This window comes from Blennius ocellaris, assembly GCF_963422515.1.
Source record: "Blennius ocellaris genome assembly, chromosome: 10".
NCBI classification, from domain to species: domain Eukaryota; kingdom Metazoa; phylum Chordata; class Actinopteri; order Blenniiformes; family Blenniidae; genus Blennius; species Blennius ocellaris.
In genome coordinates, this window is record NC_137659.1 from 8,513,377 (window position 1) to 8,537,921 (window position 24,545).

General features: G+C 46.6%; 1 protein-coding gene across 1 annotated transcript; it reads left to right on the forward strand.

Annotated features, from left to right (window-relative positions):
* Positions 1–226: 226 nt before the first annotated feature.
* On the forward strand, positions 227–23,379 carry greb1l (GREB1 like retinoic acid receptor coactivator; the record flags this gene model as incomplete). Its single annotated transcript, XM_080504121.1, has 32 exons — positions 227–310; positions 5,040–5,202; positions 5,543–5,722; positions 6,421–6,597; positions 6,696–6,872; positions 6,970–7,092; positions 8,372–8,494; positions 9,441–9,578; positions 9,678–9,803; positions 10,058–10,192; positions 10,504–10,689; positions 10,917–11,216; positions 11,313–11,441; positions 12,755–12,889; positions 13,630–13,827; positions 13,918–14,098; positions 14,418–14,607; positions 16,268–16,404; positions 16,486–16,828; positions 17,900–18,015; positions 18,201–18,433; positions 18,537–19,241; positions 19,333–19,460; positions 20,006–20,119; positions 20,201–20,362; positions 20,444–20,648; positions 21,199–21,361; positions 21,670–21,897; positions 21,966–22,107; positions 22,216–22,416; positions 22,873–23,011; positions 23,216–23,379. Exons 2-32 carry the CDS (start codon positions 5,046–5,048, stop codon positions 23,377–23,379), a joined length of 5,835 nt encoding a protein of 1,944 aa, XP_080360247.1. The 5' UTR covers positions 227–310; positions 5,040–5,045.
* Between the last annotated feature and the right edge of the window lie 1,166 nt (positions 23,380–24,545).

Genomic DNA, 24,545 nt, shown 5'->3' on the forward strand with positions numbered 1-24,545 from the left:
TGATTTGGTAACTTATCCGAACCAAGTAAATCCAAGCAGGTATTCCCGAATCGGTTCAGGGAACCGAATTTCATAGAAAACGACTGCCTGGACCGGGAGGGTACTTCGATAAACTCGTGACAGATTCATCCTGCTCACACTGATGCGCGCGAAGCTAACGAGAGGTTTTTTTTTTTTTTCTGTCCCCGTCTTCCCAGGTGTTGAAGCCACAGAGTGACATGTCTTGGCTCAAAGTTTCCGCCGCGTGGTAGCGACCCAGTATGTAGCAGTGGTCAACAAGTCCCTTCACGCCTGGGAACGGTTCAACAATGTAAGTCGCCAAATTGTAACCGGAGCACTGACGTGTCTTGTCAAGAATTGAGATCCAGCCGCTGTGCTTCTCATATCTTTCTAGCCACCAGCTTATTCTGACCCGGTGGGGGGGGGTCACATTCATGCAATCTGTTGATGCCACCCAGGAGCTAACAGACCGACACAAACACCCCCCCTCCTTTTTTTTTTTTTTTTAAACCTCACTCGTGTTTGAAGGCTAAACTGTTTCTTCCTCGCGGTGTCATTTCATTACATTCAACCATTTGTCACGCTGGCCTGAAACGCTTCGCCCGACCTCACCTGAGCCACACCTGAGAAACATCCGTTAGCTGACCTCTAGCCACGGCCGCGCTTTGTTTTTAGTTGCGCGGGTGATAAGAGGTCACCGTCTGCCTGATGACGGATGCGTTGCGCCCTGTCGGAGGCCTCCGGAGCCTCTTTTTTCCTCCACCCACAGGAACGGGCAGCCGCGCCATACAGATGCCCCGGGGCGCTCTTTGTTTCCCTCCGCAGCCACTTTTCCTCCCATTAGTTAACCGAGAAATACTGTAGCTTGGTTCTCCTAAGCTGCTTATCTCTGTGACAGCAAAGTCAGGCGCTGTTAATCTTGTCTTTTGTCTGCGTTGGTCAGATTCTTCATCCAGGAAGGTTGTTAAGTAAACACGGGGGGGGGGGGGGGGGGCCTGGAACCTGTCCAGGCAGGGGGGGGGGGGCAAACGGAGCCCTGTGAGGCAGAAAAGCAGCAGCTTCAGCAGCTTCAGCAGCTTCAGCAGCGATCTAGTACAAAATTAAAGATTAAAACTGTCTGTCTGGGAAATCCGTGATCCAGAAAAGAGTACTTTGCTAGCAAAAACATGATGCAACAGTATTGCGATGATATGATTGGGGCTTTGAATTGTTCGCGTCTTTGTTTTTACTCTGAAATTCTATCATTTTGAATTGGCAAAGCACAAACCCGCTAATTGGGATTAGAAAAAAATAACCTGAAAATTTTGCTCGAATAGCTAAAATTGCTTTAACCATGAGGAAATATGCAGCTACATTTCACACCAATTCGGTGAGAAATCGTTGGATCGGCTCTTTTTGTCCTGGCGTTGCAGATCCATGTGCTTGTTGGTTTGGCTTCTTCCTAAATTATTTTCTAAAAGGCTAAATCTAAAGTTATAAATTAAATATTCCATCCATAATATGGTTTAACTTTAACTTTGCCATTTGTCTCAATGGATTTGCTTTCTTCAACATTTGCGGAAATAGCCTTATTTATTAATTTTTTTCCCTCCGTGTTTTTATCAGTGAACTCTAATGTTGGCGTGTGGAGTTGCGTAAAGAAAAGGCGAGCGTGCAGTCGGTTGAATCATTCTAAAACTTCACTTCATGTCACTTACATAAGGTTAACTGTGGAGAAGACATGCGGTCGCCGCATATCTGACACGTCACGTTGGCAGCTGTGAGCCGGGGCGGTTCCCACACAGCTGAGGCCTTTAACCCGGCTGCAGTCGCGTTGACAACAACACCGGTCAGCAAGTCGTCCAAGGACAAATGGCGGAGCGGCGTTTGAGGCCAAGCCGGCGTCGGGAGAGAGCGGCCCGCTCTCCGCCTTTGTTTTCGCCAGCGCCGGCTGGGCTTTGAACACAGATGTGGCGTCCAGGCTGATGGAAAGGGAGTGGAAGTGTGTCTCTTCTCTGAGGAATGAATGTAGACATCAGCCGTCAAACAGAGATGCTTTTTTTTTTTTTTTTTTTTTTAACTCTTCATTGAGACCACATGCTTTAACCCTCAACCACTGACCCCCCCCCCCCCCCCCAATCTAGCTGCCACCTGCCACCAGAGCGCAGGCCGACATCAGCAGTTGTCCCAGAATGAACGGCGGGGGTGCTGAGGGGGTGATGGAGAGAGAGGAAGGGGTGATGGAGATGGGGGCGATCAAGAGAGAGGAAGTGATTGGGGCAATAGAGAGAGGAAAGTAATAGAGAGAGGAGGGAGGGAGAGAGGGAGGTGTTGAAAGAGTGACTGGCCTTGGCCCTTATGTTATGACTGACTTAGACAAAGTGTGTGTGTGTGTGTGTGTGTGTGTGTGTGTGTGTGTGTGTGTGTGTGTGTGTGTGTGTGTGTGTGTGTGTGTGTGTGTGTGTGTGTGTGTGTGTGTGTGTGTGTGTGTGTGTGTGTGTGTGTGTGTGTGTGTGTGTGTGTGTGTGTGTGTGTGTGTGTGTGTAAACCAAACATTTGTATGATTATATTAACGCAACAGACGTTTACCAAAGTCAACATGTGTGTTTACTGCTCTCACATTTTTTCGCTATCAGCAAATGTGGGGATTTCCCTCCTCTGGGGGGCGTTACCGAGCATCAAGTGGAGAAAAAAAAAATTAACTGGGGGTCTTTGGGTCTTTTTCAAGCATGAATGTTTTTTTTCTTGAAATTTAATAGAAAGAAAAAGAATAGAATTTATTTGAACGTTTCAGAAATAAGTTTGTATATATACACATATTTTATTATGAAAATGTGTACCAAGCAAAAATGAATTCAGCTTTTTATTTCCAACCTTTTTACAAAACATTGTGGGTTTATTGTTATTTCACATTGTACATTCAATTTATTGCGATTTAAGTCTATTATATAATTATTATAATTAAATAACCCAGCATACAGCTGTTTAACAGAAGAACAAAAATCAAGGAAAGCAACAAATCGGTGTAAATTAGGGACAAGAGAAAGACCACTGTTAAAGAGAGGAGCAAATCTGAAAACATAGACTTAATATCACACATCTCATTGACTATCAGGCTGCTCCAACAGCCATCAGCAACAATCTAAAAACATTTGCATTACAGCGTTTACCTGGAGGAATTAGTTGATATGAGAGAAAATATACGCCGCTTTAAAAACAGATTTAATCTGATAATCTTAATGTTCTCCAACATGTTGTGTTAACTGTCACAAAAAGTTCTGCTCATCATTTTTTTATATCAGTCCATTCAAAGCGGGCATAACTCGCCATGCAACATTAAGGTTCCTTTTATACACTATTTGAAAACGAAAAACCTTCGTAGCATTTTGGGTGTTTTAAAAATATAAACAAATTTCTTAAAGGAAAACACTGAAAAACACATGTTTTTATGAAAAACGTCGTGTAAATAGAGCCGAGAAAAAAAATCTCTTACATTTGTTGTTTTATTTTGACAAGTCGGAAACATTTTAAAACGATTAAACTGTGTGTTGAATTTCCACACGTTGATTATTGCACCAACTTTCGTACTAAAACCAAACATTAAAATGAGCCTTATATTAATATTACTTCAATTCACTGACGCAGTGTCTGGAAAAACATTTGCTATTCTGCAAAAAGTGGCACTGAAAGAATACCTCACCTGTATTAAATATGTACGGTCACAGCTCATTTTGTTAGAAATGGGTCAAATTACTCTCGTGTAATTGTATCTACAGATTGAGAAGTTGTAACAAGCTTCTCTGTGAAAAGATGGGGTGAAAAAAACTGATAAAATGGTTTAAATGTTAACTATAATGTGTGTTTACTCAGTAGCAATGACAGACTCAAGTCTTCTCTTCAGATGATTAAAAATCTACTTGGGATGTGGCAGCAAATCAGCTTTGGAATTTATTTTATGAGCTTATAAATCTATGAACAGTCCCACTGACTTTGTTTTATCAGCAGTCTGTGAACCTGAGGCTTCCTTCAGTTACCTCTCAAACAACCACATGATCTGAGGGCAGCACAACACTTCAGTTTTAATCACACTTTATTTACACAATATTAATATCTTACACGTTTTTGTATATTAATGAGATTCACATAGATTTCAATATGTTTCATGTATATAGTTTTATTCCATCCAACACTCCTTGTTCTGATATTTTTGTAGTTATTTGTATTTTCATTTATATATTTGTCTTTTAGTATTTCACTCCTTAATTTGTTTTTTTATTCCATTCTAATCTGTATGTTTTTCTTTTGTCTTCTGATGTTACTTTTTACTGTCATACAGTTTTATTGGGTAAAGCATTCGTACGGAAAGTGCTATAAGAATAACCTTCGTTGCGTCTTGGCTGTCTGTTTCCACGACATGGAAAACACAACTTTTTCAAAACTCCGTCTCCATGCAAACGTGGGAAATGCAACTTTTAAATTCAAACGTAATGGCAGTCCAACTTCATAGTGTTTGGTTATAGCGCGTGTGTGTGGTTTCATCACAAATACAAACAACATGGCCGACCATGTTTTCACTTGAAACATGAGGCCTGGATCCGTCCTGAAGTAGGAATAAACCACTTTACTGCATGTTTATACCCCGGTAAAACACACCCATGTCACCACGAGGACGGTCTGTTCACGTTATCGCAGTGTGACTCAGTGTTTGGTCATAAATCTGAATCCAGTATAGTAATGTTTCGTCGGCTGCTCCCTTTTTATATCAGCACATTACATTACATCCAGTAAACTAAAACAACCCGCACTGTTACGTCGGATGGCTTTTCTTCCGGAAAACTGGGAATCTTGGAATCGAACCAGGGTCCCAGACTAAACCAGACGCATCAAGCCAATGTAAACAGATTAACATTTTTAATGGGTAATTCCAGGAATGGTATCGTATGAAACCAAATCTATTAGGCACAGCCTGTCCACTTTAATATATGAAGATAATGAAGGATAATAATAAATCTGCTTCTTCGTGACACTGAGTTGTTTTCCTTTTCTTTTCTTCCCTCCAGCAGAAAATGGGGAATTCCTACGCCGGTCAGCTGAAGTCTGCTCGATTCGAGGAGGCTCTCCATAACTCCATTGAGGCGTCGCTGCGCTCCACCAGCGGAGACCCTCAGCCCATCTTCACCCAGCTCTACCTGGAGCCCGACTCCTACCCCGGCAACATGGAAGGTGGGTCAACTACAACTCCGGGTTTATGCTTAGACTCGAGACAGGTTGAGATCAAACTAGTAAAGTTAAATACTGAGGAAAGAAGTGGACAAGTAAGACAAATAACCTTGTGTTAGTATTTTCTATTATCAACCATCTTAATGGGAACATGAAACTTCAAACTTGTCGAAAAGATTCGTCACCTGGCTGATTTTGATCTCAAAGCCCTCCGGCTGTGTGGCGGCAGTGCTAACCACTGTGCCACCATGCCGTCTCTTGAAAACGCTAGTGTTTGAAATCCAATTAAAACTTAACGCCGGGTTTGAACTCTGGTTAACTCATTTGCGATGGTTTCTGGCAGACGTGAAGCCGAAGACTGAGGTGGCGCTCCACGGCGCCGAGCACCCGGGACACGAGCTCACCAACGGCCACCCCTCCAACGACGTGGAGGAGCTGGAGGAGGAGGACGACCTGGACAGCAGCAGCCCGCCGCTCCCCTACCTGCAGGCGCCCGCCCCGGACGGCTGCTGCACGCTGGATGGTACGACGACCGATCCTCCGGGAAACGTTCTGCATTCAAATGTTATGTTCCATATTAATTTTTTCTCCCGTATTACGACTGCTATGTTTATTATTATTATTATTAAAAAAAAATTCTTTCTCCAGTTGCTTTTTTAAAATTTGATTATATTTTTTGCATCACTGGTGTCTGGGGTAGCCGGACGGGTTTTTAAGGGATAGGCTCAAATAAGCCTTGGCTTCAGTCTATACCCATTTCGGTTACATGTATATATGCAAATATACAAGTATATTGTGGAAACAGTGAACAATCACAGGTGTGTGAACTTGTACCATGAACTGCACAAAAATTCATCAACTGCACTTATACTGAAACTGTAACCGAAATAAATCATTCATTCATTCATTCATTCATTCATTCAAACGCATCAGTCTGACACACTGAGTGGGAGATGGTTTATCAGAGGATTCCCGAGGTTACAAACTCATTGAAAAGTTTTTTTGTTTTGTTTTTTGTTCTTCATTGGTTCGTAATCCACAACAATATTGAGAGAGAATATATCTGCTTCTATTCTGTCCACAAAATGCTGCTTGATTGGAGGGAAAAAAAATCTCATTTACTGATTAAAATGTAAATATTTTTGAAGTTTGTTAAACTGGTGTTTATTACTGTTTGAATCCTTTTTTTTTCTTTCCTCTTCCGCCTTCGTCTTCGCCCAGGGTTTTGTCAGGCCGGAAAGGACCTGCGTCTGGTCTCCATAGCAACAGAGAGCCTCGAGGTCCCTGCGGGCTTCGAGCTGGTCGGTGCCAAGTCCCCGAGCGTCCCCGAGCACATCCTGGTGTGCGCCGTGGACCGCCGCTTTTTGCCTGACGACAACGGGAAGAATGCACTTTTAGGTCAGTGTGTTCCGGCGGAGGGCGGCAGCTGCTCGCCGTCCCTTCCCTCCTCTAAAGATCCCCGCCGTTTGAACAGAGCTCTGCTTATTCTGGCGCAGGTTTTTCAGGAAACTGTGTGGGCTGCGGTGAGAAGGGTTTCAGATACTTCACCGAGTTCTCCAACCACATCAACCTGAAGTTATCCACCCAGCCCAAGAAGCAGAAGCACTTAAAATACTACCTGGTGAAGAATCCTCAGGGTGCTCTGTGCAAAGGACCCCTCATCTGCTGGAAAGGTGAGGCTGAGAACTTCCCTCGTTTCCTCTCCCGTGTGCTGGCGTGTCGAGTTTACCTTGCTCTCTCTCTCTCTCTCTCGTCTGTCGGCGTCGCCAGACGGTAAAACCCGGCCGTTCTCCAGCAGCGCGTCCACCTCCAAACCCAGCTCCTTCTCCTCCCTGAACAGCAAGGAGAACGGAGGCGCCAGCGGACACAGCTCCTCACCCTTCTCCCTCTCAGGTGACTCCCCCTCGCACACTCTCACCTGCCTCTTTCAATACACCCAGTGAAAGTCAGCCCATATTTATGTTCCTGCCGCTCACAGCCGACCAGTCCCGCCTGCAATGCTTTCAAAGTTATTTTTGCGATTTTTTTAAAATTTATTTCCTGAAGCGGTTTGCCGAATGGTTAATAAAAGCCACAGCACACTATTCCTGAATTTTACACACATTCTGATGTGCTTTTTCTGGACATATTTCCCCTTCTTTTTTTTTTTTTACCAAAACCCCATCCGCTTTGACTGAGAAATTTTTCTTCTGTTTTTTTTTTTTGGGGGGGCGGGGGGATTTTTGCATACAACAAAAGTCACAGCACACTATTGCCAAATTTTACACACAAATTGATATGGTTTTTGACTACACACATTGACAATCCGGCAGAAGAAAATGACTATAATAAGAAAAATAAATACATTTGTATTTAGACAAAAAAAGGTAATTATGGAGTTATTTATAGTTCATTCTGGTGCCATTAGTCTGACCTGACCTATTTAAGATGCTATCTCATTTAATGTCATTTCAGATGCTATCTCTCCCTCAGAGGAAAGAAGTTTGTTCCCAAACTCTTCTTTTTGAATGTCAGATGGATTGTACAGCTGCAGTAAATCTAGCTAGAGGAAAACACTTTATTTATCCCACCGCAGAGGGCTCAGCTCATGTCTTATGCTGTTGCCATAGCGACTGGTTGTCTCTCTCGGTGATGTATGAGTATGGACCGATACTTGAGCCGCGACCGTTCAGCTGTTTTTGCACAGATTCATGATGAGAAGAGACGTGAATATTGGATTTATTAAAGTCGATACAAACCAATTAACCGGAATCAGATGAAACAGATTGTTTCTCTCTTATGAGAAGTTTTTCTGTCAAATCTTTCTCTGATTAAAAAAAAAAAAAAAAGACCAATAAACCATTAAAATTTCCCCAGAAAAACACAGTCCAATCCTTGTGCTACTGACCTCACATTGTTTATTGGGCCGTGGATGTCAAACATAAGGCCTGGGGGCCAAAACTAGCCTATAGGACAAAATTCAACTTTTTAAAAACCCACCAATAACTTATTTTTTCAATAAAACTCACTGCTGAGAATAACCATGCTACGACTCATTACCTTTCAAACTAACTGTGTGAAAACAAATCCTGCAGAATGAAAAGAAAAGCTTTTAACACTTCAACAGACAGGATTTAAGAAAGCTAAAATAGTTTTTTTTTGTGGGGGGGGGGGGAATTTTCCCACCTTTCAGATTCTCCACCCACCAGGTCGACGCAGGCGTCCGGCGTCTTCTTCGGGAGTCAGGACCTCAGCAGAGACTCCAGCTTCCTCAAACCTCTGGCCTCCAACCCCGGAAACAAGACTCTACCAATAGGTGAAGGGCTTTTTTTTTTGTTTTTGTTTTTTTTCGACAACAACGTGGCTCCGAGGCACTGAGATTGTCGCTTTTTGAAACCGGCTCCCGGCAGAAGAGAAATGAGCTGCAACTCCGCAGTTTCACAAGTGACACTTAAACGGCCTTGACCCAATGCTGGATGAGGTTGCTTAGCTACCGTTGATTTTTTTGTGTGCGCATGATTCTGATGGAGGCAGCTGACCATGCAGCTAAGATTACCCTCTGATACCATACACACGCATGCACGCACGCACACACACACACACACACACACACGGAGCGATCAATACCCGAAGAAGAATGGCTGTAATGACTTTTTAAGGCCTCGCCATCCATTAGCTTCTTTACAAGGTTGCCATATTGACAAACAGAGGCTACGCGTAACAGTCGATAGTTTAGTGTATTGCAGACGCTCCGAGTTAGGAAAATATTCAATCACATGCAGCGCGGGATCGATCGGCCGTAGTAGAGACACGCCGTCATTTATCGTGGAAATGGTTTTATTCATCCCTAATCTGATCAGTCGGTAAGGAATGACACAGCAGCCGGCCGAGCAACAGCGGTGGTAATTTGTTGAGAGAAACTGAAGTATCTGAGTCGAATCAAGCGATTGTTTGCATGTCGTTCCACGTAATGTGGGAAATTTGAATGCAAACTCAATTGAATATACCTTTTAAAGCCACGTGTGGTTTTATGTGTAAAATGAATGCTCATTTTTGAAAATGTAGGCCAACGTCATACTGGAAATACTGGATTTTCATGTAGGGCCACTAGTGGGTGTGGTTTTTATGTATTAAAACCAAACATAGAGAACAGCTTTGAACCCTAAGAATGGTTATTAGACAGACATTCACATGCGAGAGATGACAAATCTGAATTGCGATCACCTGTAAAATGTAACCGTGTGTGTGTGTGTGTGTTTCAGTGCCCATGGCTCTCAGAGTGAACGGACCAGCGAACGGCCTGGTTGTTGACGGCTGTCCTCCGTTACTGAGCCCGTCTCACATGGCCTTAGGACCTCAGGCTCCGGGGTTTCGCTCTGCAGAGTTGGGAGACAGCCCGGGTAAGAGTGTCCTCCGACAGGCAGCACACGCTTTTCTTATCTTTTCTTGTCCTCCCATCGTGATGGTGTATTATGTGTGTGTGTGTGTGTCGTCATCAGTGTCCTCAGTGATGAACTCGGGGCCTCCGAAGAAGCGTCACCGGAGCTGGCACCCCAGCTCTCTGGTGCCCGTCCCCCCCACCGCCGTCCCCGTGCCCGCCATCCGTCCCATCGTGTGCTCGCCAGGTTTGTGTCTTGGTGTGGGTTTCCTCCATCGCCACACATTGTTTACCCCCCCCCCCCCCCCCCCCCCCCCCCCCCGCCTCCATGCCTGATGGTTGTTAGGGATGATTCACCCGGCATCTCCATGGAGACGGACACAGCAGTGCACAAATGTTGTTGTTTTTTTGTCTTGTTTGCTTTTTAATTGGATGGCAGAAGACAAATACCTTATCCCTTCTGTTTACATGTTTACATTACTGACTGACTGATCCCTGCAGGGTCCGTGTTGGTGTCGTCTCCTCAGCCACCAGCGGGGGGCGTCATCCAGCCTCAGCCCGTCACCCCCGGGGAGACGGTCATCGTCCCCGACAACCTGCTCGCCTCCGCTGGCATCCGTCCCGTCATCCTCATCGGTACGATCGCCTCACTCTCTTCTTTTACAATCTTGGACATTCACAAGTTTTGTCGGCTCCCTTCACTGTATTGTTATTTAACAGTTTATTGTGGAAGGCAGCTCACTTGTAGCGTTAGAAAGTAGCTTACTTTGCACACGATAGCAGAAATAAGCATTCAAGTTTCACATAACGCAACAATAAGTTTCACATTATGTTGAGATTGTGGTTATTATATCGACATTTACGTCATGTAGGCTTCGCCACAATAAAGAAAAAAGTGTCCATTCAAAAGTGAACGTAATACTAACCTCTCCCTCTGTCCTTTTTAGGGCATGGCACTTTACCGTATTTCTACGGAAACGTGGGCGACATCGTGGTGAGCCCTCTGCTGGTCAGCTGCTACAAGAGCGGCCAGCTGACCGACAAGACTCTGGAGAGTTTAGGCCTGAGCGGCACCCAGCTACTGAGCGTGGAGACCATGATCCTGCTCACGCTGCAGTATCTCGCACGTCTGGGTGAGCGGGCCGCCGCGCCACCGCTTGTGTTTCCATGGAGATGTCGCGTGTTGTTATCGTAATAGTGGGGGTGGATGACCGTGAGGCAGTTCAAACACAGAGCCCTCCCTGGAAAAGAAACAAAAAAAAACAACTAAACAAACATGTGTATGGTCTCCGTGACAAGAGCGGAACTTATCTGCTCTGTTTATTTGGAAGAGCGTTTGAGGTTTTGGTGTCTCCTGCAGGTTCGGAGCAGATACCCTTGAGGGAGGAGCTGGAGCAGATAGTTCTGAAGGCCATGCTGTGCTGCCCCGGCGGTCCTGCCATCACCCCCTCCCAGCTGCCCTGGCTGGCCCGCCTGGAGGCCAGCGTCTCCGGGGGCAGCGTGCAAGTGGTGGTCACCCACAACACGCTGGGCGAGGGCATCTTCGACTCGCTGCGCTCTCTCAGCGAGGGTCTTCAGCACCAGCAGTGCCTGCCCACCTACGTGCTCATCATATGTGCCTCCAAAATGAGCGGCAACGAGTTCTGTGTGCTGGTTTTGGGTGGGTGGTGCACTCTGATGAACGTATCTCTGGTCAAAGTGTGCCAAATATGTGCCGCGTTGAGAGTAATGATCTGAACCTCCCTGTCCGATGCAGGAAAATACCAAGCTCGGGCTTTAGCTGAAGGCATGCTGACAACCAACGAGTTCCTGAAGGAGATCAGCTACGAGCTGATCACAGGGAAAGTCACTGTTTTGGCATCTCACTTCAAAACCACCTCTCTGGGTAGGTACACTGTGTTTTTCTGCTCTTCTGAAGGGAATGACGTACTGGAGCTAAACTGGCATCAACACACACAGTGACTGTGCTTCAAAAGGGATCTGAATGCTGCTATGGAGGGATAATCCAGCGTGCTGAAACAACAAACATCAGTGACTCAATTTGAACCATGAAATAAACTGAAAAGCTTCGGCTCCAACAACCCGTCAGCTATAAAATCAAGATTGGTGAAGTGCCACCAATGCGCATCATAGGTTCCTGTGAGACGACGCATAATATCAGATTAAGTACGACTTCCTATCAGCATTGCCCCGTAAACGAGTCCAGGTGCAAATCCACTTAAAATATATAAAAATAAACCAATTTCAACCCAAAAGACTCGGATCAGCTTCAATCAAATATGTGACCGGGCTGTGGTCAAGTCTGTGATGGTATTAATGTGCATTAATACACCAGATTATGATTGACTTTTGCATCTGAAAAGGATCCATGAATGTTGAAAAAAAGCTTGTTTATTTAAGCTTGATAATTTCAGGGATATATTCTGCCAGTATATACCAGAATGGCTTCGTAATAACAGTCTGGGTTCTAAACTGCTGCTATTGGAACTACTTGAAGCAGGCGAGTCAAACACGTATCAGTTTAAGTCCACATTCAGTGCAATGTCATCTTGAGTTGGTTGCACCGGTAAAATGGTGACGTAATAACCTTTAAATTTGAACTTTAAAGTTTTTCTCTGTTGCGACCCAAAGTATACATGATAAAATATCTACATTCTCACAAAAGAAAATAAACAAATGACTACAGTCTCATCATGAATCCAATTGTAATGATACAGAAATAGAGTGAAATGGAATACTATGCTGGCAGGTAGTCACTCTGCTGGAACAAAACACTGCCTGGGGCCAATGTGGCCTCATTCACCCAGAGACGCTGTGATCTCGCTCCGAGTACATGGCAGATCATGATATGATTCCATTTAACTTTGAAAATGTAAAGCGTCAGGATGTGAATAGACTACAATGTCTGAACACATTGTGCTATATTATTTCTTTAAAAGAAGAGCTGAGGCACCGCAGGAGTGGACTGCTGCCATCTCAAACTTTGTTCACATACGAATGAAATCCGAACGTTACGTTCAATTTGAACATTACTTTTCATCTCGCCAAGATCGAATCCCACTCCGACACAGATCTGAAGTGTAATAACCAAGTTTGAGATTTAAAGCGAGGCACGTTGAGATCCGCTCCGTGCTCAGCTGCTGCCACTGCTTGTCTCTGTGTCTCTGCCTGACGACGGCGGCCCGGTGATTTTTCCAGGGGACAATCTGGACAAGCAGCTGATGCGGTACCAGCGCAGGCGGAAAGGACAGGTCATCCAGCCCTTCCAGGTCGATGTCACTGACCACATCCACTCGCAGGAGGCTGCCAGCATGTCACAACCCTCAGACACAGGTTAGACTGCCCCCCCCCCCCCCTCCGCCGAGCCGGCTCGCTGGACCCCCTGACTCCTCTGTTCGTTTGCAGAACGGACTTTGTTTTTTCAGGTGAAAGGCCTCTCAAACAGACTGACGTGGATATTCCTTCAGAGTAAACCCAATTAAACTCTTATTTCTGAAGACATTTCAAAAAAGGAGATGTAGAATTTTATTGCTTCAATTTGTTACGACTTTAAAACTCAGTATAGACTTTTTTTTTTTTTTTTTTTTAATTAACATTTTGGGCTCAGGACTTTTGTTCTATTATCAACCAGTTATTACGTTTCTGGTTTTATTACGTTTTACTTTATAACAATTTGGGTCGTTGTTACATATCGAGCTCTATCAGACCTCGTTTATACAAAAATGTTTGCAGCTTTCGTCGTGTTTTGAGTGTCTGTTTACACAACAACGGTGGTCAGAACCACTGAAAACGCTCCCATCTCTGTGTAAATGGAGGAAAAACCACACCTATTTGGAAACGTGCCACGGCTGTCGGAAATTGTTCTTCTGCACACGCGTGAATTGATGGACAATTATTATTATATTGTTATTATCATTTTCAAAGCATTGCTGTGTAAACATGGAACTTTTCCAACACACGAGCATAAAAACGATGTATCATATAAACGGGGCTTCAGTCACTGTTACAGATTTTATACGCCGCATTTTTTTCCTGTACATTGAGAGTGGTATGGTCCGTGTTTTCCACTGCAGAGGTCCTCGCTAAGGTCTTCCAGATCCACCCGGCCCAGCTCAACGTGGCTCGAAGCCTCCTCTCTCAGGTGTGCTCCATCGCCGACTCGGGGACCCAGAACCTGGACCTGGGGCGCTTCTGCAAGGTGGACTTCCTGGTTCTGGTCCCGCCCTCTCACGTGCTGGTGCACCAGACGGCTCAACGCATCCGACAATCAGGTAGACGGACGTACACACACACACACACACACACACAGACGCCGCGGCGTCCCTGTCCTACCTCCGCTCACCGCCATGCCCTCTCTTCAGGGGTCCTCCTGGATCTGGGGAACGAGGACGCCGCCACGGCCCATCAGAAGTCGGATAAGTACGTGGCGCGTCTGGACACGGACATCCACGCCAAGATGGAGGCCTTCATGAGGAAAGTCAAGCAGAACCCCTACACGCTGTTCGTGCTCATCCATGACAACTCGCACGTCGACCTCACGAGGTGAGCGGCGAGGGAGTCCGGCCCGTAATCGCCACCAGGTGTTGTTGTGTTAGAAGACGTCGTGTTTAGGCTCTGTGTTCACAACAGCTGCCAGATAATCTCAAACCTTGACTGAAGTAATGGCTGAATTTAGACCAGACGACACAAGTCTGTTTTTCGCTATTCTTGGGTCAAAGCGATAAGAGGCCCCATCCCCCGGTTACATAAAGACAAATTGTTGTTCACGCTGCTGAAAGCGTTAATTAGAAGCCTTCCCTGTTTTTCACATTTTCGAGATTTGAGCTGCTGCAAATATCTTTAAACTCTTTGCCCTCCTCAGTGCGCTGTCGGGCTCTGTGTGCCACGGGGAGCTGCAAGGTCTGGCTGACCGGGTGGTGAACTGCCAGGAGGTCCTGGAGGCCATGAACCTGCTGGTGCTGCAGGTCAGCTGCTTCCCGTACACGCTGCAGAGCCGCCAGTCGCGCATCAGTGTGCACAACGAAGTCCACTGGCCGCCCAGCGAGAGCCTGGTGAGTGCGCCTCCAGCCCCACGAGCAATCCTGACAACATCTCCTGACTGTCGGCTGCGGCAGACCTGCGAAGACCTGCAACTATCATAAAGTTCTATAGAAATAAAGCGTTTGATCATGATTTAATTTGGTTTCACAGCATTTCACTTGTATCTCACGGTGATGAATAAATCCTAAAAAAGCATAGAACCTATTTGCTTGATAGGTGGAGAGAAACTGGCAACTCAAATGGCAAATTATTTTATTGGATGAAAATGTCTAAAATAGGGGTCTAAACGTGGTTTAAAATTTTAAAGTTAGTTTGGCACTATTTTATATTAAATTGTGCTGAACTTCAACACCCTGATCGAAACAGCAACGACTACAAAAATGGCTAAAAACGCAACTGAAACAATGCAGGCCTAATGGATAAAAATGGTGTACATTCCTAAATATCTTTGAATAGAAACACAACTAAAAATGGCTAAACAGTGAATTATTCACGATGAACTTTCAACAGTTCTGGTAAAAACAAGACATTCTCCTATTTTTAGGTTTAATGTGTTTTGTGGCTCAAGAAAAAAAGCCGGTCTGAACTTTCAACACTGCTCAGTTATTATCTTCCTTCATTGTTTATTTAAAGATTTACATGGTTAGACTGTTTTTTAGTAAATACTACCTTGATCAAATCCCATTTGTTTCTCTCTTGTAATACAACGATTATAAGTTTTTCTAGAGATAGGATAAAGAGATTTGTAATGACAGTCATGAGATTCAGACGAAGAAGACAAAGACCATTTCAGATCATTTCTGGACATCATCAAACCAAATAGCGCCTTCAGGAGTCTAAAGAAGACAAAACATTGCGGAGAAGCATTTTCTATTTTGGTTCAGAATGACTCTACTGCGGCACGCAGTGTGTGGTGGAGCTGCTCCACCTACTGGACTCACACTGACATTACACCTCAGAAAACCTGCTTTTTGGTCCTCAGAAACATCAAAAGTATATTTACACTCGCGTAGATCTTTGCATTATGTGAACATGGAATATAATTCTAAAATATTTCTTCTATCTAGCTTAAGATTGCATCATATGTGAATGATAACCGCCATTATTAATTATATAATCCTGTGTATTGAGACAAAGATGAGGAGAACCAGCTGAGAGGCACAAATCACAGCCAATAATATAATATCTACCAATGACGTAATAATTTGAGCAATTTTAGATTGAATAAAACCGATAATGTTGTAGCTTGCGGTCAGTGTATTAATATTGTAAAATTTTGTTTTTCTATATTTTCTATACATAAAACTATACTGCTATTGAGGTAGCATTTAACATCCCTTGACAGTGTAAAAACTAGAGCCAATAATCTTATAATAATCAAAGCATTTAGTCTTTTTTGACAATAACTTGGTTTATTGCAGTTTCTGTGCAGTAACATGATCCAAAATGAGCATAGTTGATGGCAAAGTTGTCATAATGATAATAGACAATATGTATTGTTGTTACAATGCTACATAAATCGCTTTATTACTGTTTTTCTGATCTTACTGCTTGCTACATGGTCCAGGCGATGCAAGCAGAGGTTCACACTGCAGTGATGCAGCTTTAAGTTGCCTCGTTCCAGTCGTGCACCTGGAGTGTAAAGTCCCGTCTGTTGTGCGTGTTCTCCAGCAGGGGGAGCAGTCTCCTCAGGAGCTGGTGTACTTCGGGCTGAGGGACTACAGCAGCTCCCTGCAGTGGGGCGTGGCCAGCCCCATCCTGCGCTGTGACGACGCCTTCGAGAAGATGGTGCACACTCTGCTGGAGAGGTGAGCACCGAGTTCAAACGGGGTCTGCGGGGTTGTTTAAAGTCCAGACACAAACATGTATCCCCACCCCCCCTCCTCCAGGCACCCCCACCTGCACAGCATGGTGATCCGCAGCTACCTGCTGATCCAGCAGTACACCGAGGCCATGATGGCCCTGACCTCGTCCCCGTCCCTGAGGGACCACATCACCCCGGAGACCCTGGCCATGGTGGAGGATCTGATCAACGCGCCCGGCCGGGAGGGCTCGCAGGGCCGCGGGCACATGCTGCTGGTGCGCGTCCCCTCGCTGCAGCTGGCCATGCTGGCCCGCGAGCGGCTGGAGGATGTCCGAGACAAACTGGGCCTGCAGCTGTGCTTCGCCGTGCTGCTGGGAAGCCCCGCCTCCGAGCTCAGCCTGCCCAAGAACTTCACCAGCCTCCTCAGGGTGAGCGGCACACAAAAAAACCACAGGAGGCCCTTTGCTTCCACGGGGTGGTTGAATATTCATGTGAAGAAGCACCATCCTTCCCTTAAAAGAAATATAGTACACAGTAACTGTGGCATTGACAAGACTGACCCAAAGAGAAGACAGACTGGACGTTAGGAATAAAATCATCTTGACTACTGTCGGTCACTCTGAGTCAGAAAGTATTTCTTTACTTTTGGACGAGAGTAGAAACAGATTAGAGGCTGAGATCCTACAATCACCCTTCTATAAGGCCACTTTGAGTGGCCACCATAGTGAATGAACAAACTGTTGTGCTGGTTAAATACTACTGTGTTTAAATCATTTAAATGGTGCTCTCTGTTTCCCTCAAGAAACTAAAAGGAAACATGCTTGTTCGTGACACCCTCCTGACCCCGATCTTACCTTCTTTCACACTTTAAAACTCACTGGATCAGATTGAAGAATAAATAGAATAATTAAAACATGATATATGATTAATTATGCAGTAGACTGACTAGTGCTTGAGAGAAAGAAGTTGCAACATCACGCTTTACTATACTGCACCATGCTGCGCAACACTGCAACATACTACACCATACTGCACCATACTACACCATACTGCACCGTACTGCACCATACTACACCATACTGCACCATACTGCACAATACTACACCATACTGCACCATACTGCACCGTACTGCACCATACTGCACCGTACTGCACCGTACTGCACCATACTGCACCATACTACACCATACTGCACCGTACTGCACCGTACTGCACCATACTGCACAATACTACACCATACTGCACCGTACTGCACCGTACTGCACCGTACTGCACCATACTGCACCATACTGCACCATACTGCACCATACTACACCATACTGCACCATACTACACCATGCTGCATACTGTTTCTTGGTTAAAAATTTAAAAATAACACTGAAACAAATAAAAATAACTCAAAACATAATCGGTAAAGTTTTTAAAAAAAAGACGTTTTTATTTAGTTTCTTGTTAATGTCTTGGTCCAACGTGAGTATGATGTGATCTCTGTGCTGCAGGCCTGGAGAGGCTGTGAGAACGAAGACTGGGTTCCTCACACGTACGAGGATCTGGAGGGGCTCTCCTGCATCGTCATCCTCACGGGGAAAGACCCCCTCGGAGAGACTTTCCCCAGGTAATCTCACTGCTTGCTTCAGATTCTTTCATGAAACTGTGGTGCAGCTCATTCCCCTCGAGGAGCTTTCTGATGTAGAGATGTTTGCATTGTAGCAAAATAAAGTAAATTTTTTAAAACTTTGGGATTTGATGAGATGATCCGTTGAAGGGTTGATCTCGGTCTTGACGCCTGCCTCCCTTCAGGTCGTTAAAGTACAGCGACCTGCGACTGATCGACTCCAGCTACCTGACCCGCACCGCCCTGGAGCAGGAGGTGGGGCTGGCCTGCACCTACGTGTCCCGCAGTGTGATCCAGGAGCCCAAGAAGGTGGAGACGCTCCGGGAGTCGGACGGCGAGAAGGCCGCCGCCGGCCTGAACGACGCAGACGAGATAGAAAGACCGCAGAGCAACGGCAGCGTGGCGACCAGGACCTCCGGTGAGTCTAAGAAGCACTCCAAATGTCTCCGTCTGCATTCCAGTGATTGAAGAGCAATCTTCTTGACATTCTACTTCCTGTGTTTCGTTCTCGGTCCACTCAGGCTCTTTGGCGGAGAACGGCGTCAGCTCCTCGGACGTCATCGACTCCTTCCAGAAGCCCTCCACCTCCACCTCCACCTCCGCCTCCGCCTCTCAGCCTGAAGCTCCCACCACGTCGGACGTTGGGACGGCGACGCAGGGATTCAAGCAGGAGTGCGACTCGGCGGAGAGCCAGCTCCCCCCCAACCCCTCCAAGCCCCCCAACGCCCCCCCATCCCTGTACTCGTCCTCCTCCCTGTCCTCGCCCTCGTCGTCCTCCTCCTCCTCCACCCAGAGGCCCAGCCAGTCCACGCAGTGCAGCCGGGAGCACAAGCACGCCCGCGTGTCCCCGCGGACCGTCATCATGTCGCGGGCGGCGTACGACCTGCTGGCGGGGGAGTCGGGGAGCCAGCTGAGCTCCTCCTCGCTGCTGCCGCACGCAGACTTGGCGTGGAGCAGCCCGCTGAGGCCCCTCGTCACCCCCAGCCTGCAGGGTGCGGAGCAGAGCGCGTACTACCGCCAGTGGACCACCGCCAGGCAGCATCACGCCGACTACGAGACCCTGGCGGCGCCTCACCCGCGGCGCCTGCTCCTCTGCGGACCCCCGCAGGTGGGGAAGACCGGCGCCTACCTGCAGTTCCTGCGGATCCTCTTCCGGATGCTGATCAGGCTGCTGGAGGTGGACGTGTACGACGAGGACGAGGAGGAAGAGGATCGGGAGGAGGAAGGTCAGGATAACGACAGAACACCCCCCCCCCGATTCAAACCCGTTCTGGGTATTTCCCTGAGGGTGATCGTCTGGTTTCCCGTGTTTTGCAGAGAACTCCGAGGTGACGGCTCCGGTAAAGACGCAGTGGCCGGACGTGGAGGAGTTTCGAAAGCTGACCTTTGACTCCAACCCCAGAGACCCCAAGTTCAGGGAGGCCAGCCCGGTTTACTGCGACGACGTGAGCAGGAGCTTCAGAGGTCAGCTCAAACATGGAAACACACAACACAACCTTAAGTTCAGAATTATTTCAGAACTTTATTTCTAAACCATTAATTGACAGGACAGGATTTACAAGTTTGTTTGGAAAACAAACAGATACAATTCAAAGAAAGAAGTGATTCAATTTCGAGTGTAAGTCCAAATCATGGTCTAGATTTCGTACCCAGAGATCTGCTCTCCTTGTACTTCTTAGTTTCAATCTGATAACAGCAAAGTGCTTCAAAAGACTTGAAATTGAGAGACTTGAAAGTCTAAAAACAAAGGAAAACATGGATTTGTCCACATTTTTTAATTCGGAGGGTTTATTGCTTATTTATCTATATCAGTCAAAATGGAAATTTTCAGTACATTTGAGATGTTGTTTTTATGTTTTATGTATTTGTTTCGCTCAACACCCCCACTATCTGAAGTGAAGAATGTCACTGTACAGCATTTTTTTTTTTTTTTTTTTTTTTTACTTAAACATACATCCCTGCAGATTCTAAACACCATGACGCGCGCCAGCCCCGAACCAAACGGGTGACCAAGTCCATACGACTGAGTCGGTTCGCCTCCCACAATGCATTTCATCACTGTGAGCAGTGTCACCACTACTGTGAGGCAGGCCCCGCCACACAGGTGAGAATCAGAGAGGATTCGCCGCCGCCCATTGTCATCGCCGGGGCCAATAATGGATGTTGTTGTCGCGTGCCTTTGCAGCTCTCAGAGTGCACCTTCCACGCTTTCACCTTCTGCTCGTCCATGCTGGGGGAGGAGGTCCAGCTCCAGTTCGTCATTCCCAAAGCGAAGGAGCAGCACTTTGTGTTCAGCCAGCAGGGCAGCCACCTGGAGAGCATGCGTCTGCCTCTGGTGTCCAGCAAGGTCAGTTTCCACTACAGGTCTATTTAAGGCTCCGTTCACACCGCGGGTCTCGGTGCTCAGTTCCCGTCACCTTGTCTGCAGGATCCCGACCTCCCCAAGAGCCCCATCTTCACCCCGACTACTGGACGCCAGGAGCACGGCCTGCTCAACCTGCACCACGCCATGGAGGGCGCCAGCCATCTGCACGTCCTGGTGGTCAAACAGTTCGAGATGCCCCTCTACAGAAAGTACTGGCCCAACCACATCCTGCTCGTCCTGCCAGCCATGTTCAACAACAGCGGAGTCGGTGAGCAGCCGGTTTGCACGCTGTTAAGGGAATTTGAGGGGCATGTTTCCTGTTACCTGCTCATTAGTGTGCAATTCAAACCAAACAGCTCCCCCGTGTCTGCAAACAACATCTTGCTGTTCAAATTAATATAGACTTTTTTTTTTTATGATGCTGCAAACACATACAGTATATAGTCTACACACTTGAGATTGCACCATGACATAGCTTTAAAAAAAAAAAGCAGCTTCAGTATGACAATCTGACTTGTAGATCAACCAATCAGGTGTGTGGTCCATCTCGGTGTCACAAAGCTCAATTTCTCACCATGACCCCTTTGATTAATGTGTCCGCCCACACCATTGGACACAGACTGTGTACACACAGTAGCTTAAAGATGGCAATTGTTGACCTTTTCTAAGATGCTATGGCTCACCTGTCACCTTCATAGTGTCGTTTTGTGCCTCACATGTGATCGGCGCTGCTGATCACCTCCTTTGACTGTGTTTTCGTCATGATGGTTTTATCGGCCTGAATGACAAATTGACAAATCCCCTCCCGTCTGTTCAAGGCGCCGCCCGCTTCATGATCAAAGAGCTGTCGTATCATAACCTGGAGCTGGAGAGGAACCGACTGGAGGAGCAAGGCATCAAGAGGCAAGACGTATGGCCTTTCATCGTCATGATGGACGACTCCTGCGTGCTCTGGAACGCCCACCAGGCCACAGACGGAAGGTAGCAGCTCTTCATCAGAGCGTTTTAAAGATGTAAACATCTTGTTTCTGGTCTGTCAGGGTGAAGCTCGGCACTTCAACAAATAAAGTGAGGTCTCAAATAGATGACAGGCTTGAGTTCAAAGAAGAATTTAAGAGAAATCTTAAGCTTTATTGATTTCAACCATCTAGTAAAACTGGTCTCTGAATTAACTCTGTCCACACATTCTGACTTCTACCTTGCTTTTATAAAATAAAAAAAAAGGGTTGTTGAATAGTACTACAGAGACTACTTTGAAAACTAATGGGGCTCTTGTTTTGACTTCACAGCGACACGTCGGATGGGAGCTTGACTCTAACCGACGTCTCTCTGAAAACGGTGCTGCAGCACTTGGAGAACACGCCCAAGATCTCGCTGTACGCAATGTGCGGCACACGCAAGTGGAGCAGCGGCCTCGCCCGTAGGCCTCCCAGCAGCCCCTTCAGCCGGTGTCACCTCCACGACTTCGTCATGCTCAACGTGGACCTGACGCAGAACGTCCAGTACGACCTGAACCGGTGAGTTGTGGACAGCAGTCGAGGAAAAGCGTACGGGGTCGTCCTTGCTTGACACTTTTCCGGTGCAGGTACGACTGCGACGAAGTGGATTTCAACCTGAGGGTGAACAGCAGCGGGCTGCTGCTGTGTCGCTTCAACAACTTCTACCTGATGAAGAAACACATTCCAGTTGGAGGAAACAAAGAGTTCCTGGTGAAGCCCAAACTCGTGGTGAGTGGGTTGGGTCGTACATGCTCGTGGCAAAACCTCGTCCTTCATTCCACCAGCTTCCCTCTTCGTGAAAGACCTTATGCGAAGCTGCTTGACTTTCCTCTGCAGGAAATCGAAACCTCTGCGTCAATCAGCCCGTCGCAGTACGTTTGCGCTCCAGACAGCAAGCAGACCCTGCTGGACGCCCCGGCCCAGTTCCTACTGGAGAGATTCCTGCAGAGCTGCAGCCACCGACTGTTTCCGAAGGCTGTTCAGAACAGAAACAACCCTGTTCTCTCCATCGACAGCTACCTCAACCTCAGCCCGGAGGTAAGCGCTCCCGGCACGCTGCGGCAGAGCGATGCCACGTTCCTGGAGGTTTAGGCTGGAGAGACAACTACTGAACAAATGAGTGTGTCAAACTTCTCTCCGGGTAGCAGCACTTTTGTTCCCATGACGTCTAACGCAGACTCCACCAGGGGAATCTTGCAGACGTTTCACACTTCAGCATGTTGCATGATTTCTACCATCTGTTTGGGCTGAGGACATTCTAACCTGCAAACGTGCAGAATGTTAATGCACACAGTGCATTTACTGTACGGCAGAGCGCGGGTGCTTCAGAGATAACAAAAACCCATAAAACTGCCTCGACACCAGGGCTGTTGGACTGCAGGCCGGTTTTTGGTCTTATGTTTGAAATGCCCCGCGCGACATGGCGGTCTCCTCAGCTACCTTCCAACCCGGAGGACGTGCTAAACTTAGTGGTGTCGTTTTCCTCTGTGACAGATTTCTTTGTGCTACATCAACTCTCGTCCACACTCCACCAACCTGAACCACGAGGGGCTGGTGTTCAGCGGCCTGCTGCTGTACCTCTGCGACTCCTTCGTCGTCTCTGGACTCCTCAAGAAATTCTGCTTCCTCAAAGGTGAGCGGTCAAGAGTAATCGTTAATGCGTTTGTGGTCACGGTACCAAAAAAAAAAGGTTGGGACGCCAATAGAAACGATATTTAGAGATGCTGCTGTCCCCTTTGGGACAATCCTGTGGCCGGAGGGGTCAATATGTTAAAATATGTTGATTTCAGGGGACCTGATGTCGTACTCATCAGAGTTGAATCCATTGTTTCCACAGGCGCCACCCTGTGCGTGATCTGCCAGGACCGAAGCTCCCTGCGTCAGACCATCGTCCGGCTGGAGCTGGAGGACGAGTGGCAGTTCCGCCTGCGCGACGAGTTCCAGACGGCCAACTGCAGCGAGGACCGACCCCTGTACTTTCTGACCGGCCGCCACGTTTGACCGGGTCAACCCCCGAGTTGGGAGGACCCGGGTAGATTTCTCTTTACTCCAAAACACGGATTTCACCGTTTCTGCGGCCGATTCTGGAGCTCCGGAAGAGGATCAGCACCTCTCCTGACGTCAGTATCCCCCAGTGCACTATGCCCGGCTGCAGCACATTTTGAACTCTTGCTGAGCTCGAGTTACCAAATACAGACAATGCTAGTTGGAAAGAAAGCACAGCTGAACTTTTTGTTGTTGTTGTTGTTGTTGTGCCGGAAAAAAAACAGACGCTCACCAATATATAGTGTGAGTACGTGACGATTGTGTTTGTACGTGGACTTTGAATCCAGTGTGTCCGAACCCCCAGATGTCTTTGTTGTTTTTATCTCAGGGTTTTTAAAAGGGAGGTCCAAGTGAGCTTGGAGGGTCGACTCCTTCACCCTGGTCACACTGTACCTTTTGGCATTGACTTATTGTGGCACCAAAGATGTCCCTCGGCCACAACTTGGCTTTTTTTCCCTTGGCTTTCCTCCACCTCTTCTGCCTCTCAGACTCCATGAAGCTCCGGAAACGTCTTTGAGTAGACACAACCCCAAAGGTCTGCTTGAATGTTAGTGGCGCGACCTGTTGGAGAGCCTTTGATTCCGCACATTTCAACTCCAAATGGGGGCTGCCTCTGAAATCCTTACCTGGCATCGATAATCTTTCGGACAAGGTGGCGTCGGAGAGCGCTTCTGGTCCGACGATTGTATTTAAATGATCCAAAGATTTGAACCCAACACATTCTTTTTTTTTTTAAAGAATGTCAGACTTTATTTATAAAGCCAACTAAGACTTTTTAAGATTTTAGTTACTTTCCACAGGGTTTTATTCGTACAACTCGCATTTATTAAGGTGAAATGCCAATCAAAGTCATAACTTTTCCAATTTATAGCCTTTGCTGATTTAAATGTTCAATTTAAAGGTACAGTGTTTCAGACTTGTGTAATCCCACTGCCACACACTAGATGGTGCTGGTGAGTTACCGGCAGTTTTTTGGCAGATTAAACTGTGATAATGGACAAAAGTGGATTGGTGTCACATTTTAATACTATTCTACCATTGCCATAACCTTTACTACCATTCTTTCGTACTATATTGGAAAGCATTATCAGAATTTCTTCAAGAAAACAAAGTATACCAGC